Here is a 21,559-nt window from a genome sequence, read left to right on the forward strand (position 1 = left end):
TGCCCTGAGCCCCCCTCATCCTGAGCAGGTGCCAGCTGTCCTTCCGCACTTGGGGCAGCACGGCAGGCACAGGGCTGGGCGCACTTCGCCCTGGTCGGCATGCCGGTCAGGATGGGGCTGGGGTTTGGGCTTCTCGATCCTCACCCTGTAGGAGGGAGCAACCCTGAGACAAGACTAGGAAGGGGGTGACAGCCCCTCCCGGCCTCCTGCATCAGGGGTGCGGACTGCAGGGTCTGTCCCCGGAACAGCCGCACAGTGTCACTGGCACGTGGCGATGTCGTTTGGGGAAGGAGGAGGCCCCTTCCCAGAAGGGAGAGACCTCGGGGGGGCCCAGGCACGTGAGGGGCATTGGGCTCCTTCCGCTCATAGAGGAGGTCGTGGTGGAAAACACCTCCCCCTGCCAGCGCTCCCTTTTCAAGGCCAGCGCTTGTTTTCCCCGTTATGTGATCCTTCCCTGGAACGCCGTGTTGGAGACAACTTGAGTCTCTGCTCTCTTGATACTCACGGAAACACCCGGGTTTGGGGATAAGAAGGGGGGGCTGTGTGCGGGGCCGGAGAGAAGTAGAGGGGCTTGTGTGCTCATGGGAGCCTGGTGGGCGGGAGGTGCTTCTCCCTGCCCGAGTAAGACACGGGCTCTTCCCGGCACGCGGAACGCAATCCCAGTAAGCGTGGGAGCAATGTCTGAACACACCATCTTCTTCTCTAGGATAAAGATAAAGTTTCCCTGACCAAGACCCCAAAGCCGGACCGCAGTGACGGAGGGCAGGAGGTGAGGGAGCGAGCGACCAAACGGAAGCTGCCCTTCACCGTGGGCGCCAATGGAGAGCAGAAGGACTCGGACACAGGTACAGGTCCCGCCCTCTCTCCCTACGGACCGCCCCAGGCCATCGCCACCTCCCAGACTTGTCTCTTCCACAGAAAGTGCCCTTCACAGCCCCTCCCTCAGGCGCCTCCTGACCCTGGACCCTGCCTGGGTGGTTCCCCCAGGACAGATGCCCCCTCCTCAGCCTCTCTGCGCCTGTCCGCTTTGCACCAGGACTCTTGGGAGAGTCCTGCTGGAGGCCTGGGCAGGTCCGGAGCGAGGTCTGAGAGCATCTTCTTTGTTGTTGATATGCGGGGTGACCAGTGCTGATAGGAGAGGTTCCAGAGAGCTCCCCCGAGACTGCCGCACCCCCAGCACACGCAGCGGGGCTCCCGGTGTGTGCCCAGCTGTAGGCATGAGTGTGGGCTCCTCTACCCTGGTTCCCAGGCCCCCTGTGCTCTGCTCAGTCCCCTGGACATCTTGCGCTGCAGGATAAGCATGTTTTCCCTTAGGGCTGCAAAAGCCCGCAAGTTAAATCCAGGTGTTTGAAGTAAAAGCCAGAGGGAACTCACCGAGTGAGCGGGGGCCAGTGCTGTTTCCTGCCTGTAGGGCCTGTGGGCAGAGCAGGGCCATGAGCGTGTGCGTGCGTGCAGGGGGCGAGTGATGCTTGGCACGTGCGCTTCTGCGTTGGTGCCGTGTCGAGCAGCTCCTGGGGCAGGAGCCGGCCTTGCTCCTACCAGCCCAGACTGTTTCTCCTCCGTTTTTTTTTGTTTGTTTGTTTTGTTTTTTTAATTTTATTTACTTATTTGACAGACAGAGATCAGAAGTAAGCAGAGAGAGGGGGAAGCAGGCTCCCCATTGAGCAGAGAGCCTGACTTGGGGCTCGATCTTAGGACCCTGAGATGATGACCTGAGCTGAAGGCAGAGGCTTACCCACTGAGCCACCCAGGTGCCCCCTGTCTCTCCTTCTTGAGCCTGGTGCTCAGGGCCCTTCCTGGCCTGCTGGTCCTCTGACCGCTCTGCCGATGTGCACGCCTGTCACAGGCAGGGGCAAGAGGAGCACAGAATTCCCACGGAGCCACAGAACCTGGGGTGAACCTGCCACACCGTGCTCGCAGCTGTAGGACAAGGAGCAGAGGCCCCGCCAGGATGGGGGTGGGGGGAGTGCTTCCTGCACACGAGGGTCCGTGTCAGGGACTGACACTAGATGAACGTGTGTGAAAATCGGGAGAAATGGCCAAGGAAACAGCCCGGAAACATGTGCCGTGGCTTTTATTCCTGAGGCTACAGGTTCCTCCACCAGCGCCCTTTGTGGGTGCTCCGCGTGCACACGTCTGGTTCGTCAAAAGCCAGGGAAATGCGTTCGGTTCTGCCAGCTAGCGTATGACGACGGTGTCATGGCCCCCAGGGACCCTTCGCAGGGGTGTGACTGAGCCCATGGCTGCCGTGGCTGTGCTGGCACGGGGGACAGGAAGGGGCGGTAAGCAAGTCGGGCAGCCTGTGGGCGCACGCGGATGCTGGGCTCTTGCCGGAACAGAGGGCCCCGCGGAGATTCTGGGAGTCGGGCTTTAGGTCTGCAGGAAATCAGACTGGCCTGGAAACCCTGCCTCCTGTTTTCGGTGCCTCTAGCTCTTCTAGTTGCAGAGGGCCTGGCTTGGTCACGAGCTCTCTGGATGGCGGGGGTCAAAGTTTGCTGTCTGGCCTCTGGGACGTTCTTGTAAATTCCCCAGCAGCCTTGCTGTGAGTTCAGGAGAGCGTGTTGGGGCTTCTCCTTCCAGCGGAGCGCGCTCGGGGGCAGGGCAGCGGCCCACTCTGCTCTGGGTGGTCGGGATTTCTTTGTGATGCGCAGTCCGTTGTTCCAGCAGGCCTTAAAGCATCTATCTCTTGATGGCCCCCATTTTAGCCGGGGACCGCCAAGGTGACTCACCTGGACCTGCACGGTTCTCCGGGGCTGGGCTCCCTGGCCTGCAGGTCTCGGGTCTGGGTGAGTGCAGGGAGGGAGTGGCCGTGGGGTTGGAGGAAGGTGAGGATCATTTTGAACACGAAGTCTCCAGGCCAGGACTGCGTTGCAGACGTCTGAACGTGCGCACGGTGCTTGCCCTGATGCTGTCACCAGCCCTTGGGGGCGGCTTGTGCACCCCGTGGGTCTGCTTCGAGCACAGCTGCGTGTTCTCTGTGGGCGTGTCGCGCAGGACTCGGGAGCCGCTGGCACTTGCCGCTCAGTGTGTCACGTGCGGCACAGGGAGGGGGGCTGCTGGGGCCCGTGGCTGGGCCTGCGGGGTCGGGGAGCAGACCACCTGTGCGGGCGCTGGCTCTGCGGCAGACTCCAGAGTGTGCTGACGGCCCCGCCGCCCCCGCCCCTGCTCCTGCCGCGTCCCTCCGGCGCCCTCTGCTGGCAGCCCTGTGCTCGTGGCGAGGGGAACACCGCAGAAGGCTCCAGAACCCGAGGTTCTGTGTGGCCAATAGTGGCTTTCCTCAGCTGTGCCCCCCGGGTGGGAGGAGGCAGCTGACCCTCTACCTGGGGACCGCCGAGCTGCCTGAGAACATTGTCCTGTGTCCCCGACCCCCAGGAGGCACCCTCCGTCCGCCGGGCTTTGTCAGGCCTGGCGGCGGCCTGCCAAGAGCAGGACCAGTGAGAGCCGGCCCTGGTCTGTATCCCGGCCGGGGACGCCGGTCTCCCGCAGGTGGTTTGTCTCTCTGGCTGCCCGCGTAGCACCCTGGACAGCTCGTCCTTCCAGAAGCTCCAGCCCCTGCGCGTCTCCGAGCGTGGCCTGCTGCGGCCGGCAGGCGGCATGTGCTTGCGGCGTCTGGTCTGGGAGAAACGAGCCCCGAGCCCCTGGCAGGCTCTTCCCATGGCTGCTGGGGGAGGCGGCTCCCGGGCAGGTGACCTCAGGCCCCGCGGCCCCATGCCCGCCTGGCCAGGGCCGCACCTCCCGCCGCGTGAGGAGGAGAGTCATGTGATGGCTACAATTCAGATTCTGCTCTTTTATTTCTTTATGTTTAAATTTCTTCTCAACTCTTGAACAAGTCTTCCATGCGCACCCGCCTGTGGCAGGCTCCTTCGTGAGCCTCCTGCTCGGGTACGGTCTCCGTCCCTTACTCTGGCGAGAGCTGTGCCACTCGCTGCTGAGCCACCAGGGTGGGCGCTGCCTGTCCCTAGGGCCACACGGGCTCCCGCTTCAGAGGGCTGCGGTGTCAGAGGTGTCAGGAGCCAGAGCTGCCGGGTCTCACCACCTGAAGGTTTCTTCGGAGTCACGACAAACTAGGTTTCTCTTATTTTGGTTTTATCTGAAGAGTAAGAGGCTGGCGTCCTGTATCTGGGTATTTATGAGCAGTGCGGATGTGTAAACCACTCGTCCACTCCATCTTAGGGGTTTGGGTATGGTCATGTGCTCGCTGAAATCCTGGTCATCCCTGTTCTACCAGACTGGGGGGGCCGTCTCCCGTTGGAGGACAGATTGCGGCTCCGCTGCCCGTGTCTGCGGGCTCCAGGGAACCGGGACCCCCGTGCTGCTGCGTGCCCGAGGGACATGTGCCTGATGGGGAAGGGCTTCTCCGCTCACTTGCTTATTCAGGGGTCACTGCCTGTGCCACTGGGGAGCGCCGCTGCGGTGGGAGCCTCTGGCTGGAGAGGGCACCCGCCACCCACAGTGACCCCATTTCTCTGTCACTGTCCTCCCTAAACTGGAGCAGCTTCTTCCTGTACGTACAGAGGGGAGCGTGGACCGGCCAAGGAGGTCTCTTTCTACCTGAAATTTCCAGTGTCCCCCACGTGTGGGGTGGGAGGGACTCTGCAGGATGGTGGCTGTTCTCGGGGCCCCTGCTGTCCACACAGCGCAGGTAACCTGGGCCCTCAGAACTACCCTGGGTTCTGTGACCCACAGGGAGGACTCCCCGGACCATGACTGATTACGGACAGGGTGCAGAGCAGACTCGACACGGGGAAGCACATACGGGGCTGCCTCCGGGGAAGCTGGCTGTGGTTTCAAGAGCCCTCCCGGAGGAGCCTGCTGGTCTCCCAGGGTCAGAGGCAGGCATCGAGGGGCGGTCAGGGGCTCGTGTAGACGGGCCCAGGGCTGGCAGGATTGGTGGCACGTTCATACATCTGTGCAGGTTGGGATGTGGTTTATTTCATTTTATTTATTTTTTTTTAAGATTTTACTTATTTACTTGTCAGCGAGAGTGAGCACAGGCAGGCAGAGCGAGAGGGAGAAGCAGGCTCCCCGCTGAGCAGGGAGCCCGATATGGGACTTGACCCCAGGACCCTGGGATCATGACCTTAGCTGAAGGCAGCCGCTCAACCAACTGAGCCACCCAGGCATCCCTCATTTAATTTATAAAAGTTCTCACTGTGCTTTGGTGCCACGAAAGGCGGGGGCAGTGGTTGGCGCCTGGGTCGTGTGGGCCTTTCAGGCTGGCGTCTCTTCCTCACACCCCGGCTCCCTCCTCACGGCCACAGCAGCCCTCACCAAACTCGGCAGCACCTGCAGGACTGGTGTGGTCGTCCTGCTCCAGAGAAGAGGAAACGCAGCTGTAGAGCGACCCAGCTGTGGCCTGGGAGGAGAAGGCAGATGTCCGAGGGACCCTAGACCCCCGCCTTCTTGGACGAGGAGATGACGACCAGAGAAGCCGGGGCTTGCTGAAGGTCCTCTGTCTTTACTGCGCGATCAATCGCGGTGATTTTCTGACGGAGGAGGGAAGAGCCAGTCACAAGTTCAGCCTGAACGTCATAGGCCCCACACGGGTTGTGTGGGAGCTTGGATCCTGGTCTTGCTGTGCTTGGAGAACCGAGTGTGAGACTTGGGACAGAGACAAGCCCCACGCAGCTCCTGGTCTGGTGTGGATCGCCTCCGGCATGTGGGCTGTCCCACTGGAAGTGGTTCTTCGTGGACTCTTCATGTCGGGCCTCGTGTCTGGTGTGGAAGGCTTTCTCCTGACGGGGTTGTGCCCCCGGTGCCCTGCCTGCCATCAGATCGCCCTGAGCTCTGCCTGAGGTCTCAGCGAGCACTGCCATTCCACAGCCGGGCCCCCAAATGGTCTCGTGGGCCGTGCGATCCCAGCAGTGCTGATGCAGAGTCAGGGTGGGATGTGGGGCTTGCAGATTTCCCTTCTGGGCAGCGTGGTGGACTGTCTCCTGGAAGAGCCATCAGCTACAGCAGCCCGAGAAGTCAGAGATGGGGTCCCTGAGCGTGGCGACTCCCCAGGAGTCAGGAACAGGGGGCGTTGGGCCACTGCGGGTCTGTCGGGGCCACGGTGGACATGTCCACGAGCGCCACACTTGGGACACCTCAGGCAGGAAGAAGACCCCATCCCAGATAAGGCGAGGGGCTTTGGGAGGTGTCCCCAGAGACGAACACCAGCCTCCCTCTGCAGGGCCGGGACCAGGTCGTGGGCCGCCCTGTGCTGCTGGGGACGCCTCTCCCTCCACCCAGTCCCAGATCAGAGCAAAACCCGGTCCTCTCTGGAGAGATGAGCTTCCATGTGGTTTCTGGACCCCAGGGTTCAGACGAGCACAAGTGCCGGGTCAGGACCACAGAGCACGAGGAGGGGAGCCTGCCCCAGGGACCTCGCATGTGGGTGCCGCGTAGAGAACATGACCCAGCCGGTGCAGTGAAGGAGAAGCTGCAAGCAGCGGCAGGGACCAAGGTGCTGGAGACCACCACGGGGGCTTTTAAAATAGGTAACGTGGGATAAACGGGAACAGAAGCGCCAGCGCAAGCCCCGGCGGACAGCTGGGGTGTGCGCCTCATTACGTAGGCCACGAGGAAGAATCTGTGGGTCGGTAGGTAGAACCACGGAAATCACCTGGACTGCAGAGGAGAAAGAGCAAAAGACAGGCCTCGGGAAAGAGGCTCAGGGTGTCGCGAGAAGGCAGCCGGATGGTCTTGGGACGGCAGAGCCCTTGGCGCTTGTGCAAACCCTCGAGCGTGGAGGTGCGGTTTGTTGCGGGCAGAACACTGGTGGGTACACACACGTGTGCACGGTGACGGGATGGTAGGGACAGCGGGTGCTGAGGTGGCCGTGGAGTCCCGAGACCTGGCAGCCATTCTGCCTGCTCCCAGGGAAGAAGGTTCTGGGGAGAAAAGCTGCCTGTCGCCAGACACCCGAGAAGCGTAGTGGCAGGACGCAGAGTCTGGAAACCGAGGTCCCTCAGAACCCCACCCTGGGAAACCCCACTGCAGCCCTGCAGCTGTGGTGCTGTGTTCCAGAAGGCCCAGCTGGGAAAGGGGGTTACTGCTGGGACCGGCCGCGGAGGGTGGGGTCCCCTGCACTTGTCAGCTCGGGGGCTGCACCCAAGAAAAGCGACGCGGTGCGGCACCAGCACCACAAGCTCACACCGTAGACCTGCACAGCAGCGCCCTGTCCGCGTGCTGCCCTGACGATGGCACAGGGGACGGTCCAGGCTTCTGTGAAACCGTCACCCTCCACCAGCCACAGTCTGAACACCGGGAACGTGGCGGGGATGAGGGAGACAGATGGGCAGACTGGAAGGGAGCGACTCCACGGGACAATGTGGCCCCGCTCCAGGCTTTGGGACGGTGGGCCCTGGGCTTCCCGAGGGATAGCTGGGCTGCCTTCTCTGGGCCTCTGCTGAGCCTTTGCAGCACCTAGAAGCATGTCCGTGCTGTGAACCTCGGCCGACCAGTGTCTGCTCCGTGACTGGGAGATGGCCTTCATCCTCCCTGTCTTCCGGTTGGACATTAGAAACACAAACGAGCAGGTGCTGGGGGGCCTTGTTGGGAGAGGTCGCTGTGGGTCATGGCTGCTCCTCTGCTCTGCAGGGGCGCCGCCCAGCGGGGGTGGGGGTGGGCCGTGAGACGGGTTGTGCACCCCGCTCCCCCTCCTGTGGACCCCAGTCACAGGCACAGCAGCGCAGCAGCTTTAAGAGGGGCAGCAGGCCTGGCCCTGTGTCGCTTGGCTCCTCTGGCCAGAAGTCTGCTTCCTCTGGGCCGGCTCCCTCGGCTCCCTCAGGCGAAGGCACACGTGGCGGGGCTGGACTCCGGCCCTCTGGATGCTCGGAGCGGCAGGTGCTGCTGGAGAACCACGTGTCACCAGCAAGACACGGGCCTTTTGCAAGACGGGATTACATGCGACGTCCCACTTGCGCTCTGGGAGAGCTGTGTGGGAACGTGGGCTGTCAGGCCCCTCCCACCGGGGGGTGTCATTGCCTTCCGTGTCCCTTAGCATTTTCCAGCGTTGTCTAGGGCTCCTGGCCATGGAGGCAGGGAGGCCCACTGGGGCCCAGGGCCCCCCTGCACGCTGTGTCTCCACATGCTACACGTGATCTTGTGGGCCTGGTGCTGTCGTGTCCTGCTCTGCGGTGTGGGGCACAGTCTGTTACTGCAAAAGCCCCTTTGGGCAAAAGGCCGGTGGCTTTCAGCTGCCACTCAAGGGAAGTGCATCTCTTGCCTCTCCAGCTTGGAAGGGAGCTTTGCCTGTATCATCAAGTGTATCTGCCCGATCCTGCCTTGCCTCTCCCTGGGCTCACCGCTGCAGAGAGCAGGGCCAGGCCCCTGGCTCTGTCCTCTGCCCCCGTGACCAGGAATCCTCAGCACCGCATGTGTCTCTGAGCTCCGCATTCCTCCTTCCTCCTGCCTGTGGCATTCTGTGTCCACTCTCCTGGGGGGAGGCTGCAGCGACCTGAACTGTGTATGCTCAGTGGGGGGCACCTTGGGTAGGGGCCCGAGAGGCTCTGGTGGTCCCAGGAGGCTGGGTGGAAACTGGGTCCAGACTGCAGAGTGTGGGAGCGTTCTAGCACCCAGAGCCCTGCGCTGGAGACCCTGCATCGGCAGGGCCGTCCTAGAACGCGTCCTGGAGCAGCCGGCCGGTGTGGACATGCTAGGTTGAGGGTCCTGTTTCTGTCCGTGTTTGTACTCGGGAACATGTCAAGAAGCTGCGCGTGGCAGAGAGAGAAGCAGAGAAGGTGGCAGAGAGGTGGGCTGCACCCAGAGGTGGTCCGCGGCGTGCTCAGCCCTCAGCCGTGAGAGAGCTTTAAAACCAAGTGCCCGACTTGGGCTCTGTGGCCCCGAGTCACTGTGGAAGTGCGGTGTAACTGCTTGGGAGCCTAGGAGGGCCTGGGGCCGGGCTCCTCGTGAGCAGGTGCTCACCCCGCCTCGGCCAGCGTGCGTTGGAATGGGACGGCGGGCCTGAGTGGGGTCTGTGGTCACAAGGAGGAATGTTCTGGAATTTACTGCCTCTCTTGGACTATGGCTGGTGAGCAGATTGGAAGCTAACTTGCTGGTCGTGGCCTGTGGTGCCCGGGCAACCACGTTCCAGCATAGCACGGCTTTCTCAGGAAAGAGCAGCTATGGAAGATGTACAGTGCCGCACCTGTGGGGCTGGGGGTGCCGCCCTGGGGTGGGGCAGGCAAGCGGACAGGAGTCTGTCTGACCCTTCTCTCCCAAGGACAGACCCAGCCAGCTAGCCCGCGCTCCGGCGCGCTGAGTGGAAAGCGGGAGGAAATCCCCCTCCCCCCAGAGGAGAGTGTTAGGGACCCGAGTCTCCCATGGTGACCCTTCTTCCCTGGCTGCAGTTTGCACCCTGTGACCTAGAACGCCCCCTGACCACCCCAGTTCCCTGCACAAGGCTCCCCACCCCCACCCCCACCCACAGCACACGCAGGGCAGTGTGGGGAGGGTCAAGGCTTCCGGTGGATCCCTAATTCCCGGCAGGCGGGGCAGCGTTGGCTCCTGGCTCGTGGAGTTCGGGGGGGCGTGTTCTCTCCCCCACCCCTGCCTCTTCTCGAAGCAGCACCCTGCGCTCGTGCTCAGGGTTGGCAGGGTGCTTTGTCGCGGGTCAGACCGCCGAGGATGTGCACGCCCCGAGGAGGCGGACACGGAACGGCCGAGCTGTTCCATCGTATCTGGTTAGTGCTCTGTGTTGATGCCTTTAGATGCCTCCAGCTCAGTCCATGTCGTGGTACTGCAAGGCTGGTTCGCTCCTCGAAGGGCCACGGCCTGAAATGGAGGTCCCTAGAAGCAAGAAGAAAGGTACAGTACTCACGAGTCGGCCTCGCTCTGTTTATGTATTTCTGAACTGTGTTTGCCGTTTATACCTGCACTGTGTGGAGGCGGGACGGGGAAGGAGGCCTCGGAGTGTGCACACAGCAGCGGATGGACGGACACCTGTCCTGTGTGGACCGGGACACCGGCGAGGGGCCGTCCCACCGCCTGGCGTGCGGCGGGCCGAGTGGGGAGGCACCTGAGCGCAGCGAACGGTCGGTGGGGGCCGAGGCGGAGAGGCTTCGGCGGCCGATCACGCGGTGTCGAAACGGTCTCTGTTCCCGCCGGAGGTGACGCCGGGCGGCACGGAGCTGCCCCCTCTGCTCTTGCCCGTCCCCTTTGAGCTGTGCGGTGGGAGGCAGGGGCTCCATGGCGCCAGGGGAGGCTCGGGTTCTGAGGACGGGGCGGCATGAACTCTCCCCTGTCTCCACCGCCTCCAGAGAAGCAGGGTCCTGAGCGGAAGAGGATCAAGAAGGAGCCCGTCACCCGGAAGGCCGGACTGCTGTTTGGCATGGGGCTGTCCGGGATCCGAGCCGGCTACCCCCTCTCCGAGCGCCAGCAGGTGGCTCTCCTCATGCAGATGACTGCCGAGGAGTCCGCCAACAGCCCAGGTGAGCCCCAGGCTGGGGTGGTCCTGGGGTCGGGCACCTGTGCGGGGGCATCCCCCTTCCCGCGAGGAAACGGCCCCAGTCCTAGAGGCTTCTGTGACGGGGCCGCCCCCTGCTGACGCCCCCGCTCCTCCTGTCCTTGGCCTGCAGTAGACACAACACCAAAGCACCCCTCCCAGTCGACAGTGTGTCAGAAGGGGACGCCTAACTCTGCCTCAAAAACCAAAGACAAAGTGAACAAGCGGAACGAGCGTGGGGAGACCCGGCTGCATCGCGCGGCCATCCGCGGGGACGCCCGGCGCATCAAGGAGCTCATCGGCGAGGGTGCGGACGTCAACGTCAAGGACTTTGCAGGTGAGCGCTCGCGGGACGGGCCCGCCACGGAGCCCCCGGCCGAGCCAGCGCCCTCCAGGTCTCCGAGGTGCAGCCTGGGCCTGGGGGTCGGCAGGGCCGAGGGATGCAGTCCGACTCTCAGGCCAGTATAGTTTGCCGTTTCTGAGGAGGAAGAACCCATCCTTCGGGGAATATTTCAAAATAAGATCATTTTCTTAGTTTTCGTGATTTTAATGAGAATTGGGGAGTGTGTCACTACCACCGTGCTGAGGGCCAGGGGTCTGCTTCTGGCAGAGGTGGGCAGAAGCTGCCCCTCCCTGAGCCTGCCCTGTCCCTGAGGACGGCCGTCCAGCTTCGCGCCCCCACCCCGACCCCTGGCCGGAGACAGCTTCGCTTGATTTCCCTGAAGGGCCTGGGCCTGCGTCCGGGTGGCCCCTGTGTGTGCAGGATCCTGGTGCCGCATGCTGCTCCGCTGTGGTGGCCGCAGGTCCCAGCCCTGTCCGCTCTGCGTGCCGAGCGACATAGGCGAGCAGAGCAGTCTTCATCGTGCACCGTCTAGATTTTTTCCGTTGCCTTAGTGGATCATGGTCTGACCCACTCTTAATTTAGCACATTTTTTAAAAAAGCAGTTTTCCTAGATCAGAATTTCCCGAAGTACAGCACTTTGTGTCCGTGTTTGCACACTGACGTTTGAGCCCGTGCTTCCTGGTGACCTGCGGAGACTCCAGCTAGAGCAGCCGCCAGGGGAGCGCTTTCTGCGTGGCCTGAGCCGCGTGCTTCAGCGAGGGCGCGCTCCCAAGCCCGCAGCGGTGGCAACAGGCTCCGTGTCCTCACTGGGACTGCTCGGTCTCCCCTGGGTCGTCTTCCTGTGTTGCCGGCCGCATCGGGCCGAGGCTGTCCTCACCGGCCCCCTGCCGCAGCGGACCCTGCAGGGGGGTTGTCTCCAGGACTGGCGGGCCCCTCATCACACAGCAGACTAGATGCCCCAATAAAGGGCTTCCTGCGCCCCGCAGCCTCCCCGTCTGGGGCCCCAGCACCAGCAGGGCTCCTGGAGGGAGCGGCCGCGGCAGGGGAGCAGCGTCCGTGAGGATTAAATGACGTAGGTCCTAAGTGTCTGTTTCCAGGCTGGACGGCGCTGCACGAGGCGTGTAACCGCGGCTACTACGACGTCGCCAAACAGCTGCTGGCTGCGGGGGCGGAGGTGAACACCAAGGGCCTGGATGACGACACGCCCCTGCACGACGCGGCCAACAACGGGCACTACAAGGTGGGCCCCTCCCCGCACGCCCCTGTCCCATGGTCCCCGCCGTCTCGCACCCCTGCCCCCCAGCCCACTCTGCTGGTCCTGGGTCAGCACCTAGGTGGCCCCTAACCCCCCTTGCAGCCTGTGGACAGGGCCTTACTGTGGCCACACAGGTGTGGCTGGGTGTTAGCAGGTGCATGACCAGGCCCTTGGGGCAGGGGCTCCAGGCTGCTGCCTGCCCCGTCCTGGTCCCTGTCCCTGCCCCTGGGGTGTTCGCGGTGATGCAGCACTGAGGGGTGTAGCCAGTGCACAGCGGACCGTTGCAACCAGTCTGGGAGCAGCGAGCGCCCAGGTGCAGTCTCCCCGAGAGGACTCCGCCCCCTTGGGGAGACAGGTGCCTCCAGGCCTGAAGCAGGAGACGCACAGAGACGGCGAGGCTCTTGCTGCGGTCACTGCCAGACCATCATGAAGAGGCCCCAGCCAGAGACCGACCGTGGGCCGTGGCCAGGACAGCGCCTGTAGACCAGAACGCACCTCTCCAGCCCCCTCATAGCTGCCCTGCCCGGTGGCTCTGGCCTATGCCAGGGGACTAGCAGCGCCAAGCGTGTGACGAGCCGGTGGAAGGTGCTAAGTCACCACGGTGGGGGGAGGGGCTCCGAATGAAAAGACGCCCCCGGCGACTTGGAGAAATCCAGACGTGGGTCATGTTCTTGACGGTAGGGGTCACAGCTCACTTTTTAGGGGAGATAAAGGCATTGTGGGTTTTCTTTTAAGGGTCCTGTTACAGGAATGTACTGAGGAAGCTTACAAGATGCCTGGGTTCCACCCACAATAGCCAGGGCAGGGGCCTGGGGCTGGGCGAGGGGAGGGGCTGCCGGTGAGCTGGTAGCCAACAGAGCGGGGAGGAAAGCGGGGGGCGACCTGTGAGTCTCTGTTCTTCAGTAATCATTACTGTGAAGCTCTCCCACAGGCTAGATGGGAAGTGTGGAGGGGGATATAGTGTCGTGGCCCCCAGGCAGATCCCTGCCCGGGTCCTGGGACCTCACACAGGAAGGGGACCCCACAGGTGGGGTTGAGGAAAGGTTCAGGAAGTGGTGGCCTGGGATGATCCGTGGGGATGCCGTGGCCTACGAGTTCGGAGTAGCAGAAACCCTTTCCCACCCGGCTCAGAGTTGCCCCCAGAGGCAGGAGGAAAGAGAGCATGAGGGCAGCTTGCCCTGTGTTGTCGGTCATAGCAGAAGGGGTCGAGGGATGCGGTGGCCTGCAGCAGTAGGGGCAGCCCTCCGTGGGCAGACAGCAGGGTCGCAGGACCAGAGTCCCAGCACTGCAGGGGACCTGATGCTCATGGAAAGGAAGAGATCACTACCATGGGCCTGTAGGGTCAGTGAGGTCGGTTTCAGACTTGGAGGACGTAATGACTGCCAGAGCAGGCTGCTGGGTCCCCAGCAGCGGGGGCCACGGCGTCCTAACCGAGACCCGGTGTGTGAGTCACGAGGCCGTCCTCATTAAAGGTTCGTCCCACGCTGCATCCTCTGGCCAGAGCTGGGACTGGATTCAGGATTTGCACTTGAGTCCAGGAAACAGGCCGCCCAGACACGGGAGGCACAGCCGCTGGGTGTAGACGGTAGCGTGCCGTGTAGCTCTGCAGCCCGCCCCCGCAGTATCCCCCTTGTGTCCGCTGGCGCAGGAGCACCCTGACTGTGTGCGACCGAGCACGGAGGAGGTGATCTTTCTTCCTAAAATAAACGAAAGTGCAAAATAAACCTGCTTACAGGAGCTTGGTCTTGGTTTCCTCTCTTCTGTCAACCCCCCGCCCTCCCCATCCCCCAAACGTCTAGAACCCGTCCACGTCCACCGAACCCTGCCGGGTGGCAGCTCATCCGCGGCGGGAGGGGAGGGCGCATGTGAGGTGATTGGGGGACACGAGGACTCCGCGGAGAGGGAGGAGGCCGCCCGCGGGCGCTGGGACCCGTTCCCTGTGGCAGAGAGCTTGGAAGGGGGTGGGACACCCCTGGGCTCCTTCCGGGGGAGGCTCGGGTCCAGAGAGCCCACCAGGCCGTGCCGTGTGGCCCGGCTCTGGTCCTCGGCGGGGTCGTGATGGAGGTGGCTGTTGGAATGGGCTACGGTTTTACAAAGACGGGCACAGTAGCGCCCTCGTGTGCCTCACGAAGCTCCCTCACGGGCCTGTCGCTGTTTTGTAGGTGGTGAAGCTGTTGTTACGGTATGGAGGGAACCCTCAGCAAAGCAACCGAAAAGGCGAGACGCCACTAAAGGTGGCCAACTCCCCGACCATGGTGAATCTCCTGTTGGGCAAGGGGACCTACACATCCAGCGAGGAGAGCTCGACCGGTCAGTGGCTGGGCGCCGCGCTATGTGCCGGCTGGGGTGGGGGCACGGGGCACGGGCCTCCCTGCGTGGCTGCGGCGGGCACGGTGGGCCTCACGCCTTAACGTGCCAGCCTGGCCTTCACACAGACCTCTCTTTGGTTGCCTCCCGCTCCGACTTTTGTCAGTCAGACGAAGGGCTGTGGCCCCCTTGCCCCCGCCAGGGGCAGCCCGGGCCTCATCCGCACCGCGCCCTCCCTGTGCGTGTCCCGGGTGGTTGCCGTGCGCCTCCTGACTCTCCCTCCTGTTCCCAGCAGAGAGCTCGGAGGAGGAAGACGCCCCGTCATTCGCACCCTCCAGCTCGGTTGACGGCAATAACACGGACTCGGAGTTTGAGAAGGGCCTGAAGCACAAGGCGAAGAACCCGGAGCCCCAGAAGACTGTGACCCCCGTCAAAGACGAGTACGAGTTTGACGAGGATGACGAGCAGGACAGAGTCCCTCCCGTGGATGACAAACATTTACTGAAAAAGGATTACAGGAAAGAAACTAAGTCAAATAGTTTTATTTCTATACCCAAAATGGAAGTGAAAAGTTACACTAAAAATAACACAATTGCACCAAAGAAGGCGGCTCATCGCATCTTGTCAGACACATCGGATGAGGAGGACGTCGGTGTCACTGTGGGGACAGCGGAGAAGCTGAGACTCTCGGCACACACGATACTGCCCGGGAACAAGACACGGGAACCCTCCAATTCCAAGCAGCAGAAGGAAAAAAATAGAGTGAAAAAGAAGCGGAAGAAAGAGACAAAAGGCAGAGAAGTGCGATTTGGGAAGAGGAGCGACAAGTTCTGTTCGTCAGAGTCAGACAGCGAGTCCTCGGAGAGCGGCGAGGACGACGGCGACTCGGTGGGGAGCTCCGGCGGCCTCAAGGAGTCCCCGCTGGTGCTGAAGGACCCGGCCCTGTTCAGCTCTCTGTCCGCCTCCTCCACCTCGTCCCACGGGAGCGCCGCCGCCCAGAAGCACAACCCCAGCCACGCGGACCCCCACACCAAGCCCTGGCGGACGGACAACTGGAAAACTGTCTCCTCGCCGGCCTGGTCCGAGGTCAGCTCTTTATCAGACTCCACAAGGACGAGACTGACAAGCGAGTCTGACTGCTCCTCTGAGGGCTCCAGCGTGGAGTCGCTCAAGCCCGTGCGGAAGAAGCAGGAGTACAGGAAGAGGGGCGGCCTGCAGGGCGCCCTGTCCGAGAAGAAGAACTTCCACGCCAGCGCGGACGGCGCCATCCCCAAGCTGGACAAGGAGGGGAAGGTCGTCAAGAAACACAAAACGAAACACAAACACAAAAACAAGGAGAAAGGGCTGTGCTCGGTCAGTCAGGAGCTCAAGCTGAAAAGCTTCACCTACGAGTATGAGGACTCCAAGCAGCGGTCCGAGAAGGCCGTCCTCCTGGACAGCGACGTTTCCGGCGACAGCAAGTTGAAAGCCTTGAAGCACGACCGGGACCACTTCAAGAAGGAGGAGAGAGTCGGCAAAATGAAGTCTGAGGAGAAGGACTGGCTCTTTAGAGAGGAGGTGGTCAAGGCTTCCAAGGACGAGAAGTCCCTGAAGAGAATCAAAGACGTGAGCAGGTCTTTCCGAGACGAAAAGGACCGTCTGAGCAAAGCCGAAAAGGAGAAGTCACTGAAGGAGAAGTCCCCGAAGGAGGAAAAGCTGCGGCTCTACAAGGAGGAAAGGAAGAAAAAGTCCAAAGACAGGCCCTCGAAACTGGAGAAGAAGAACGACTTTAAGGACGACAGACTTCCGAAGGAGAAAGAGAAGACGTTCAAGGACGAGAAAGAGAAACTCAAGAAAGAAAAGGTTTATAAGGAAGACGCGTCCGCGTACGACGACTACTGCGACAAAGGTCAGTTCCTGGAGAACGAAGACACCAAGTTCAGCCTTTCCGACGACCAGCAGGACCGGTGGTTTTCCGAGCTGTCCGACTCGTCCTTCGATTTCAAAGGGGACGACAGCTGGGACTCTCCCGTGGCGGACTACAGGGACGCGAAGAGCGACCCCGTGGCCAGACTGATCCTGGAGACGGTGAAAGAGGACGGCAAGGACAGGAAGCGGGACAAGGGCCGCGAGAAGCGGGACTACGGGGACAAGCGCGGCGACAGGGACGCCTTCTTCCGGAAGAAGGACAGGGACTGCCCGGACCGGAGCTGCGAGAGGAGGAGGGAGCAGATGGAGAAGCACAGAGGCCTCCCCGGCGGCCTCCCCGACAAGAAGAGGAGGGAGTCGGCCGAGGGCGGGCGGGACAGGAAGGACCTCCTGGAGGGCACCAGGGAGCGGAAGGACAGCAGGGCCAAGCCCGAGGAGGCGCACCGGGAGGAGCTGAAGGAGCTGGGCGGGGAGGCCGGCTTCAAGGACAGGCCCGACTGCGACTTCGGGAAGAGCCTGGAGCCCTGGGAGCGGCCCCACCCCGCCCGGGAGAAGGAGAAGAGGGACCGAGCGAAATCGGAGAAACACAAGGACAAGTGCTGCGACAAAGATAAAAGCGAAAAATGCGTCCTTGAGAAAGGTCCGAAGGACAAGGAATTCGATAAATGTTTCAAAGACAAGAAAGAGGCCAAGGAGAGGCACAGAGACGCGCACGGCAGAGACAAGGAGCGGAAGGCGTCCCTGGACCCCGCGAAGGAGAAGAGGGAGAAGGCGCTGCCCGGGCTTCTGGCCGACGACGGCCCCGAGAAGAAGGGCAAGGAGAAGAGCTGGTACATCGCGGACATCTTCACCGACGAGAGCGGCGACGACCGGGACGCGGCCGGCGGGCTCCGGCTCGGGGAGGCCGGGGACGCGGCCCGGGCGGACGGCGGCCCGGACGCTGACCGGCCCCGGAAGCACTGCGCCGAGCGGCAGCCCTCGGAGAGGCAGCGGGAGCGGGAGCCCCGCGAGAAGAGAAGGGAGAAGGGCGCCCCCGACGGCGGCAGGGACAAGAAGGAGAGAGCCGCCGAGAAGCACAGAGACCGGAAGGACAAGGACCCTGCCGAGAAGTGCAAGGACAGGAAAGACCGCACGTCCGTCGAGGGCACGCAGGAAAAGAGAAACAAGCAGAAGCCCCCGGAGAAGGTGGAGAGGAAGCTGCCTGCTGAGGACAAGGCCAAGAGCCGGCACCGGGAGAGGCCAGACCGGGAGCACTGCCGAGACAGGAAAGCGTCGAGGAGCGCGGAGGCCGAGAAGAGCCTGCTGGAGAAGCTGGAGGAGGAGGCCCTGCACGCCTACAGGGAGGACTCCAACGACAAGGCCAGCGAGGTGTCCTCGGACAGCTTCACGGACCGCGGGCAGGAGCCGGGCCTCAGCGCCCTCCTGGAGGTGTCCTTCACGGAGCCCCCAGAGGAGAAGATCAGGGAGAAAGAGAGGCTCAGACACTCCTCGTCCTCGTCCAAGAAGAGCCACGACCGAGAGAGAGTCCGGAGAGACAAGTCCGAGAAGAGAGACAAGAGTGATGACCACAAGGACCCCGGCGGCAGGAAGGACCCCAGCCAGTACGACAGGGACTTCTCAGACGCGGACGCTTACGGGATTCCTTACAGCTCGAAAGCCGAAGCGGAGGACGGGTCGGATAAAGCCATCGAGCTCTTCTCCACTGAGAAGAAAGAGAAGAACGATCCTGAGAGAGAAACCCCCAGGAAAGTAGAGAAAGAGCTGAAGCCCTACGGGGCCAGCACCGCCAGCGCCCTCAAGGAGAGGCGGAGGAGGGACAAGCACCGGGAGAAGTGGAGGGACGACCGGGACAAGCACCGGGACAGGCACGGGGACGGGCTCCCGCGGCACCACAAGGACGAGCAGAAGCCTGTGGCCAGAGACAAGGACAACCCCCCAAACTCGCTCAGAGACAAGTGCCGGGAAGAGAGCCTCAAACTCGGCGACACCAAACTGAAGGAGAAGCTCCGGGAAACCGCCGAGAAGGAGAAGGGTGACCCGGCGAAGGTCAGCAATGGAAACGAGAAGCTGCCAGTGTCCAGAGACCCGGGCAGGAGAGACGCCCGGCCCAGAGAGAAGCTTCTGGGGGACGGTGACCTGATGATGACCAGCTTCGAGCGCATGCTGTCCCAGAAAGACCTGGAGGTCGAGGAGCGCCACAAGCGGCACAAGGAGCGGATGAAGCAGATGGAGAAGATGCGGCACCGGTCGGGGGACCCGAAGCTCAAGGAGAGGGTGAAGCCCGCGGAGGACGCGCGCAAGAAGAGTCTGGACGCCCCTCCCAAGAAGCCGCTGGCGCTGGACCCCGCTCTGAGGGACAGGAAGCCCAAGGACTCCGCTCCTGCCCCACCGGCCGCCGAGAACAAGCCCCACCCGGGACCAGCCGTGGACACGAGGGACTGGTTGGCGGGGCCGCACATGAAAGAGGTCCTGCCCGCTTCTCCCCGGCCTGACCAGGGCCGGCCCACCGGGGTGCCCACACCCGCATCTGTGGTGTCGTGCCCCAGCTACGAGGAGGCCATGCACACGCCCAGGACACCGTCCTGCAGCGCCGACGACTACTCCGACCTCATCTTTGACTGCGCAGACCCCCAGCCCGTGTCCAGCACGTCCGCCAGCGCCTGCTCCCCCTCCTTCTTCGACAGGTTCTCCGTGGCCGCGAGTGGGGTTTCGGAGAGCGCGAGCCAGACGCCTACGAGGCCGTTGTGCACAAGCCTTTACCGCTCAGTCTCTGTCGATATCAGGAGGACCCCCGAGGAAGAGTTCAGCGCCGGGGACAAGCTGTTCCGACAGCAGAGTGTCCCCACCGCGCCCACATATGACTCACCGGGGCAGCACCTGGAGGACAAGGCCCCTGGGCCCCCAGGTCCTGTCGAGAAGTTTGCCTGCGTGTCTCCGGGGTATTATTCCCCGGACTACGGCATCCCCTCCCCCAAAGCGGACGCCCTGCACTGCCCACCTGCGGCCGTGGTCACCGTCACCCCCTCCCCAGAGGGTGCCTTCTCTGGTTTACAAGCAAAATCCCCCCCTGCACACCGAGATGAGCTGTTGGCCCCATCCATGGAGGGAGCCCTTCCCCCTGACTTGGGCGTCCCTCTGGATGCCACGGAGGCCCAGCAGGCCACTGCTGCCATCATTCCCCCGGAGCCCAGCTACCTGGAGCCGCTGGACGAGGGGCCCTTCAGCGCGGTCATCACGGAGGAGCCCGTCGAGTGGGCGCACCCGGCGGCCTCGGAGCAGGGCCTCTCCTGCAGCCTGATGGGGGGCACCCCTGAGAACCCCATCAGCTGGCCTGTGGGGCCGGACCTCCTGCTTAAGTCCCCCCAGCCACTCCCTGAGTCCCCGCAGCATTTCTGCCCCAGTGAGGCCGTCCACCCTGCTGCTGCAGGGCCTTTTGGGGCCACAGAACCCCCTTACCCAGGCTCCCCTGACTCGTACCCTCTGTCGGCCAGCGAGCCTGGACTTGAGGGCACCAAGGGTGACGCAGCAGAGGCGGTTCCAGCCACTGTCTCCACCCCAGAAGAGCCGGCAGTCTTCGCCCCCGCCTCCAGGCTGGAGCCCTTCTTCACCAACTGCAAACCGCTGCCGGAAGCGTCTCCGGACATGGCCCCGGAGCCGGCGTGTTTGACCACCGTGACTCAGGTGGAGGCTCTGGGGCCCGTGGAAAGTAACTTCCTGGAAAATGGGCATGATCTGTCGGCCCTCGGCCAGGTGGAGCCAGTGCCCTGGCCTGACGGCTTCCCCAGCGCTGAGGATGACCTCGATCTGGGGCCTTTCTCGCTGCCAGAGCTTCCCCCTCTTCAAGCGAAAGATGTTTCTGATGTCGAAACAGAACCTATAGAGGAGACCGCCCTCGCTCCTCCGGGAGAGACCCCCCCGGGGCTCCCTGGGGTCCCGAGTGGCGGGGAGGGCCCTGTGGCAGCTGCTGAGGACCAGCCTGTGCTGCCTCCTGACCAGGGGGACCCCCGGCTCCCCACCGAGCCGGAGCCTGAGCCCCCCGAGGAGCCCAAGCCAGATGCCCCCCCATTGGAAGCTGCGGTGGAAGGGGGGCCCGTGTCGGAGGCGAGGGTCCCTGAGGACTCCGACTCCGGCCTGGGGCCCGCAGCGGCACCCCCCGAGGAGCAGCAGCCACCGGGGAGCGGAGAGGGGGAGGCAGAGGGCCAAGATCCGCTGGCCGCATCCCACGGCGTGCCTGACGCCCCTGGGGACGGCTTGGCCCAGGCGCTCGCGGCGGACGGGGCCAGCCCTCTCGACGGCGCCGGCCTCGACGGACCCCTGGGCGGCGTCCAGCCTGACGCGACGGAGCCGGAACCCAAACCCGCGGCCGAAGCCCCGAGGGCCCCCAAAGTGGAGGAGATCCCTCAGCGCATGACCCGGAACCGGGCCCAGATGCTGGCCAACCAGAACAAGCAGAGCTCGCCGTCCTCGGAGAAGGAGCCGGCGCCCGCGCCCCGCGCCAAGGGCCGCTGCTGTGAGGAGGAAGACGCGCAGGCCCAGCACCCCCGCAAGCGCCGCTTCCAGCGCTCCAGCCAGCCGCTGCGGCAGCAGCTCCCGTCCACGCGGCAGACGCGGGAGGTGATCCAGCAGACGCTGGCCGCCATCGTGGACGCGATCAAGCTGGACGCCATCGAGCCCTACCACAGCGACCGGTCCAACCCCTACTTCGAGTACCTGCAGATCCGGAAGAAGATTGAGGAGAAGCGCAAGATCCTGTGCTACATCAGCCCCCAGGCCCCGCAGTGCTACGCCGAGTACGTCACCTACACGGGCTCCTACCTGCTGGACGGCAAGCCGCTGAGCAAGCTGCACATCCCCGTGGTGAGTACCGCCCTGCGGGGGCCGGCCACCGAGGGGGGCGCAGCTCCTCGCCCAGCCCGGGCCTTCGTCCTCCTCTGGCCCCCCCACGCCCCGCGCCAGGTGCACCCACGCGGCCCACCGCTTCCTGCCGCCGGGGGCCGCCTCGTGGCCCCTCGGACGTCCTCCGCGCTTCGGTCCCGCTTCCTGGTGGCCCCACGCTGCTGACCTGCAGCTTCCGTTCCCCTTAGCCTCTCCCCCGAGACCGCCTGCAGCCGCACCCCTCGTGGGGCTCGCGGCTCCTCCACCCGCAGGGCCTGTCCCTAGGCCCCCAGCCCCACCTGTGGGCTCTGCACCCAGAGCCTCTAGTCCCTTTCCTGTCCTCCGTTCCCTCGGCCACCCGATCATTCCCCATTGGCACCTAGTGACCCTGTGTCTGTGCAGACGTGACCTGTCCGAGCCCCCTCGAGTCCACCTTGGGGCC

General features: G+C 63.5%; 1 protein-coding gene across 12 annotated transcripts in view; it reads left to right on the forward strand.

The window, feature by feature from the left end:
- Nucleotides 1–21,559, forward strand: part of ANKRD11 (ankyrin repeat domain containing 11) — a 179,036-nt gene that overhangs the window by 151,861 nt on the left and 5,616 nt on the right. For 5 of the 12 annotated variants that reach the window (XM_059150707.1, XM_059150710.1, XM_059150714.1 and 2 more), the window contains 6 exons: nt 707–845; nt 10,245–10,415; nt 10,563–10,766; nt 11,870–12,012; nt 14,190–14,337; nt 14,627–21,099. In XM_059150707.1, the coding sequence (XP_059006690.1) occupies nt 707–845; nt 10,245–10,415; nt 10,563–10,766; nt 11,870–12,012; nt 14,190–14,337; nt 14,627–21,099 (7,278 nt within the window). Of the gene's footprint in view, nt 1–706; nt 846–9,695; nt 9,793–10,244; nt 10,416–10,562; nt 10,767–11,869; nt 12,013–14,189; nt 14,338–14,626; nt 21,100–21,559 lie in introns of all 12 variants that reach the window. The other 7 variants (XM_059150711.1, XM_059150715.1, XM_059150713.1 and 4 more) reach the window with 5 other exon arrangements.

The sequence above is a fragment of the Mustela lutreola genome, chromosome 16 (assembly GCF_030435805.1).
Source record: "Mustela lutreola isolate mMusLut2 chromosome 16, mMusLut2.pri, whole genome shotgun sequence".
NCBI lineage: Eukaryota > Metazoa > Chordata > Mammalia > Carnivora > Mustelidae > Mustela > Mustela lutreola.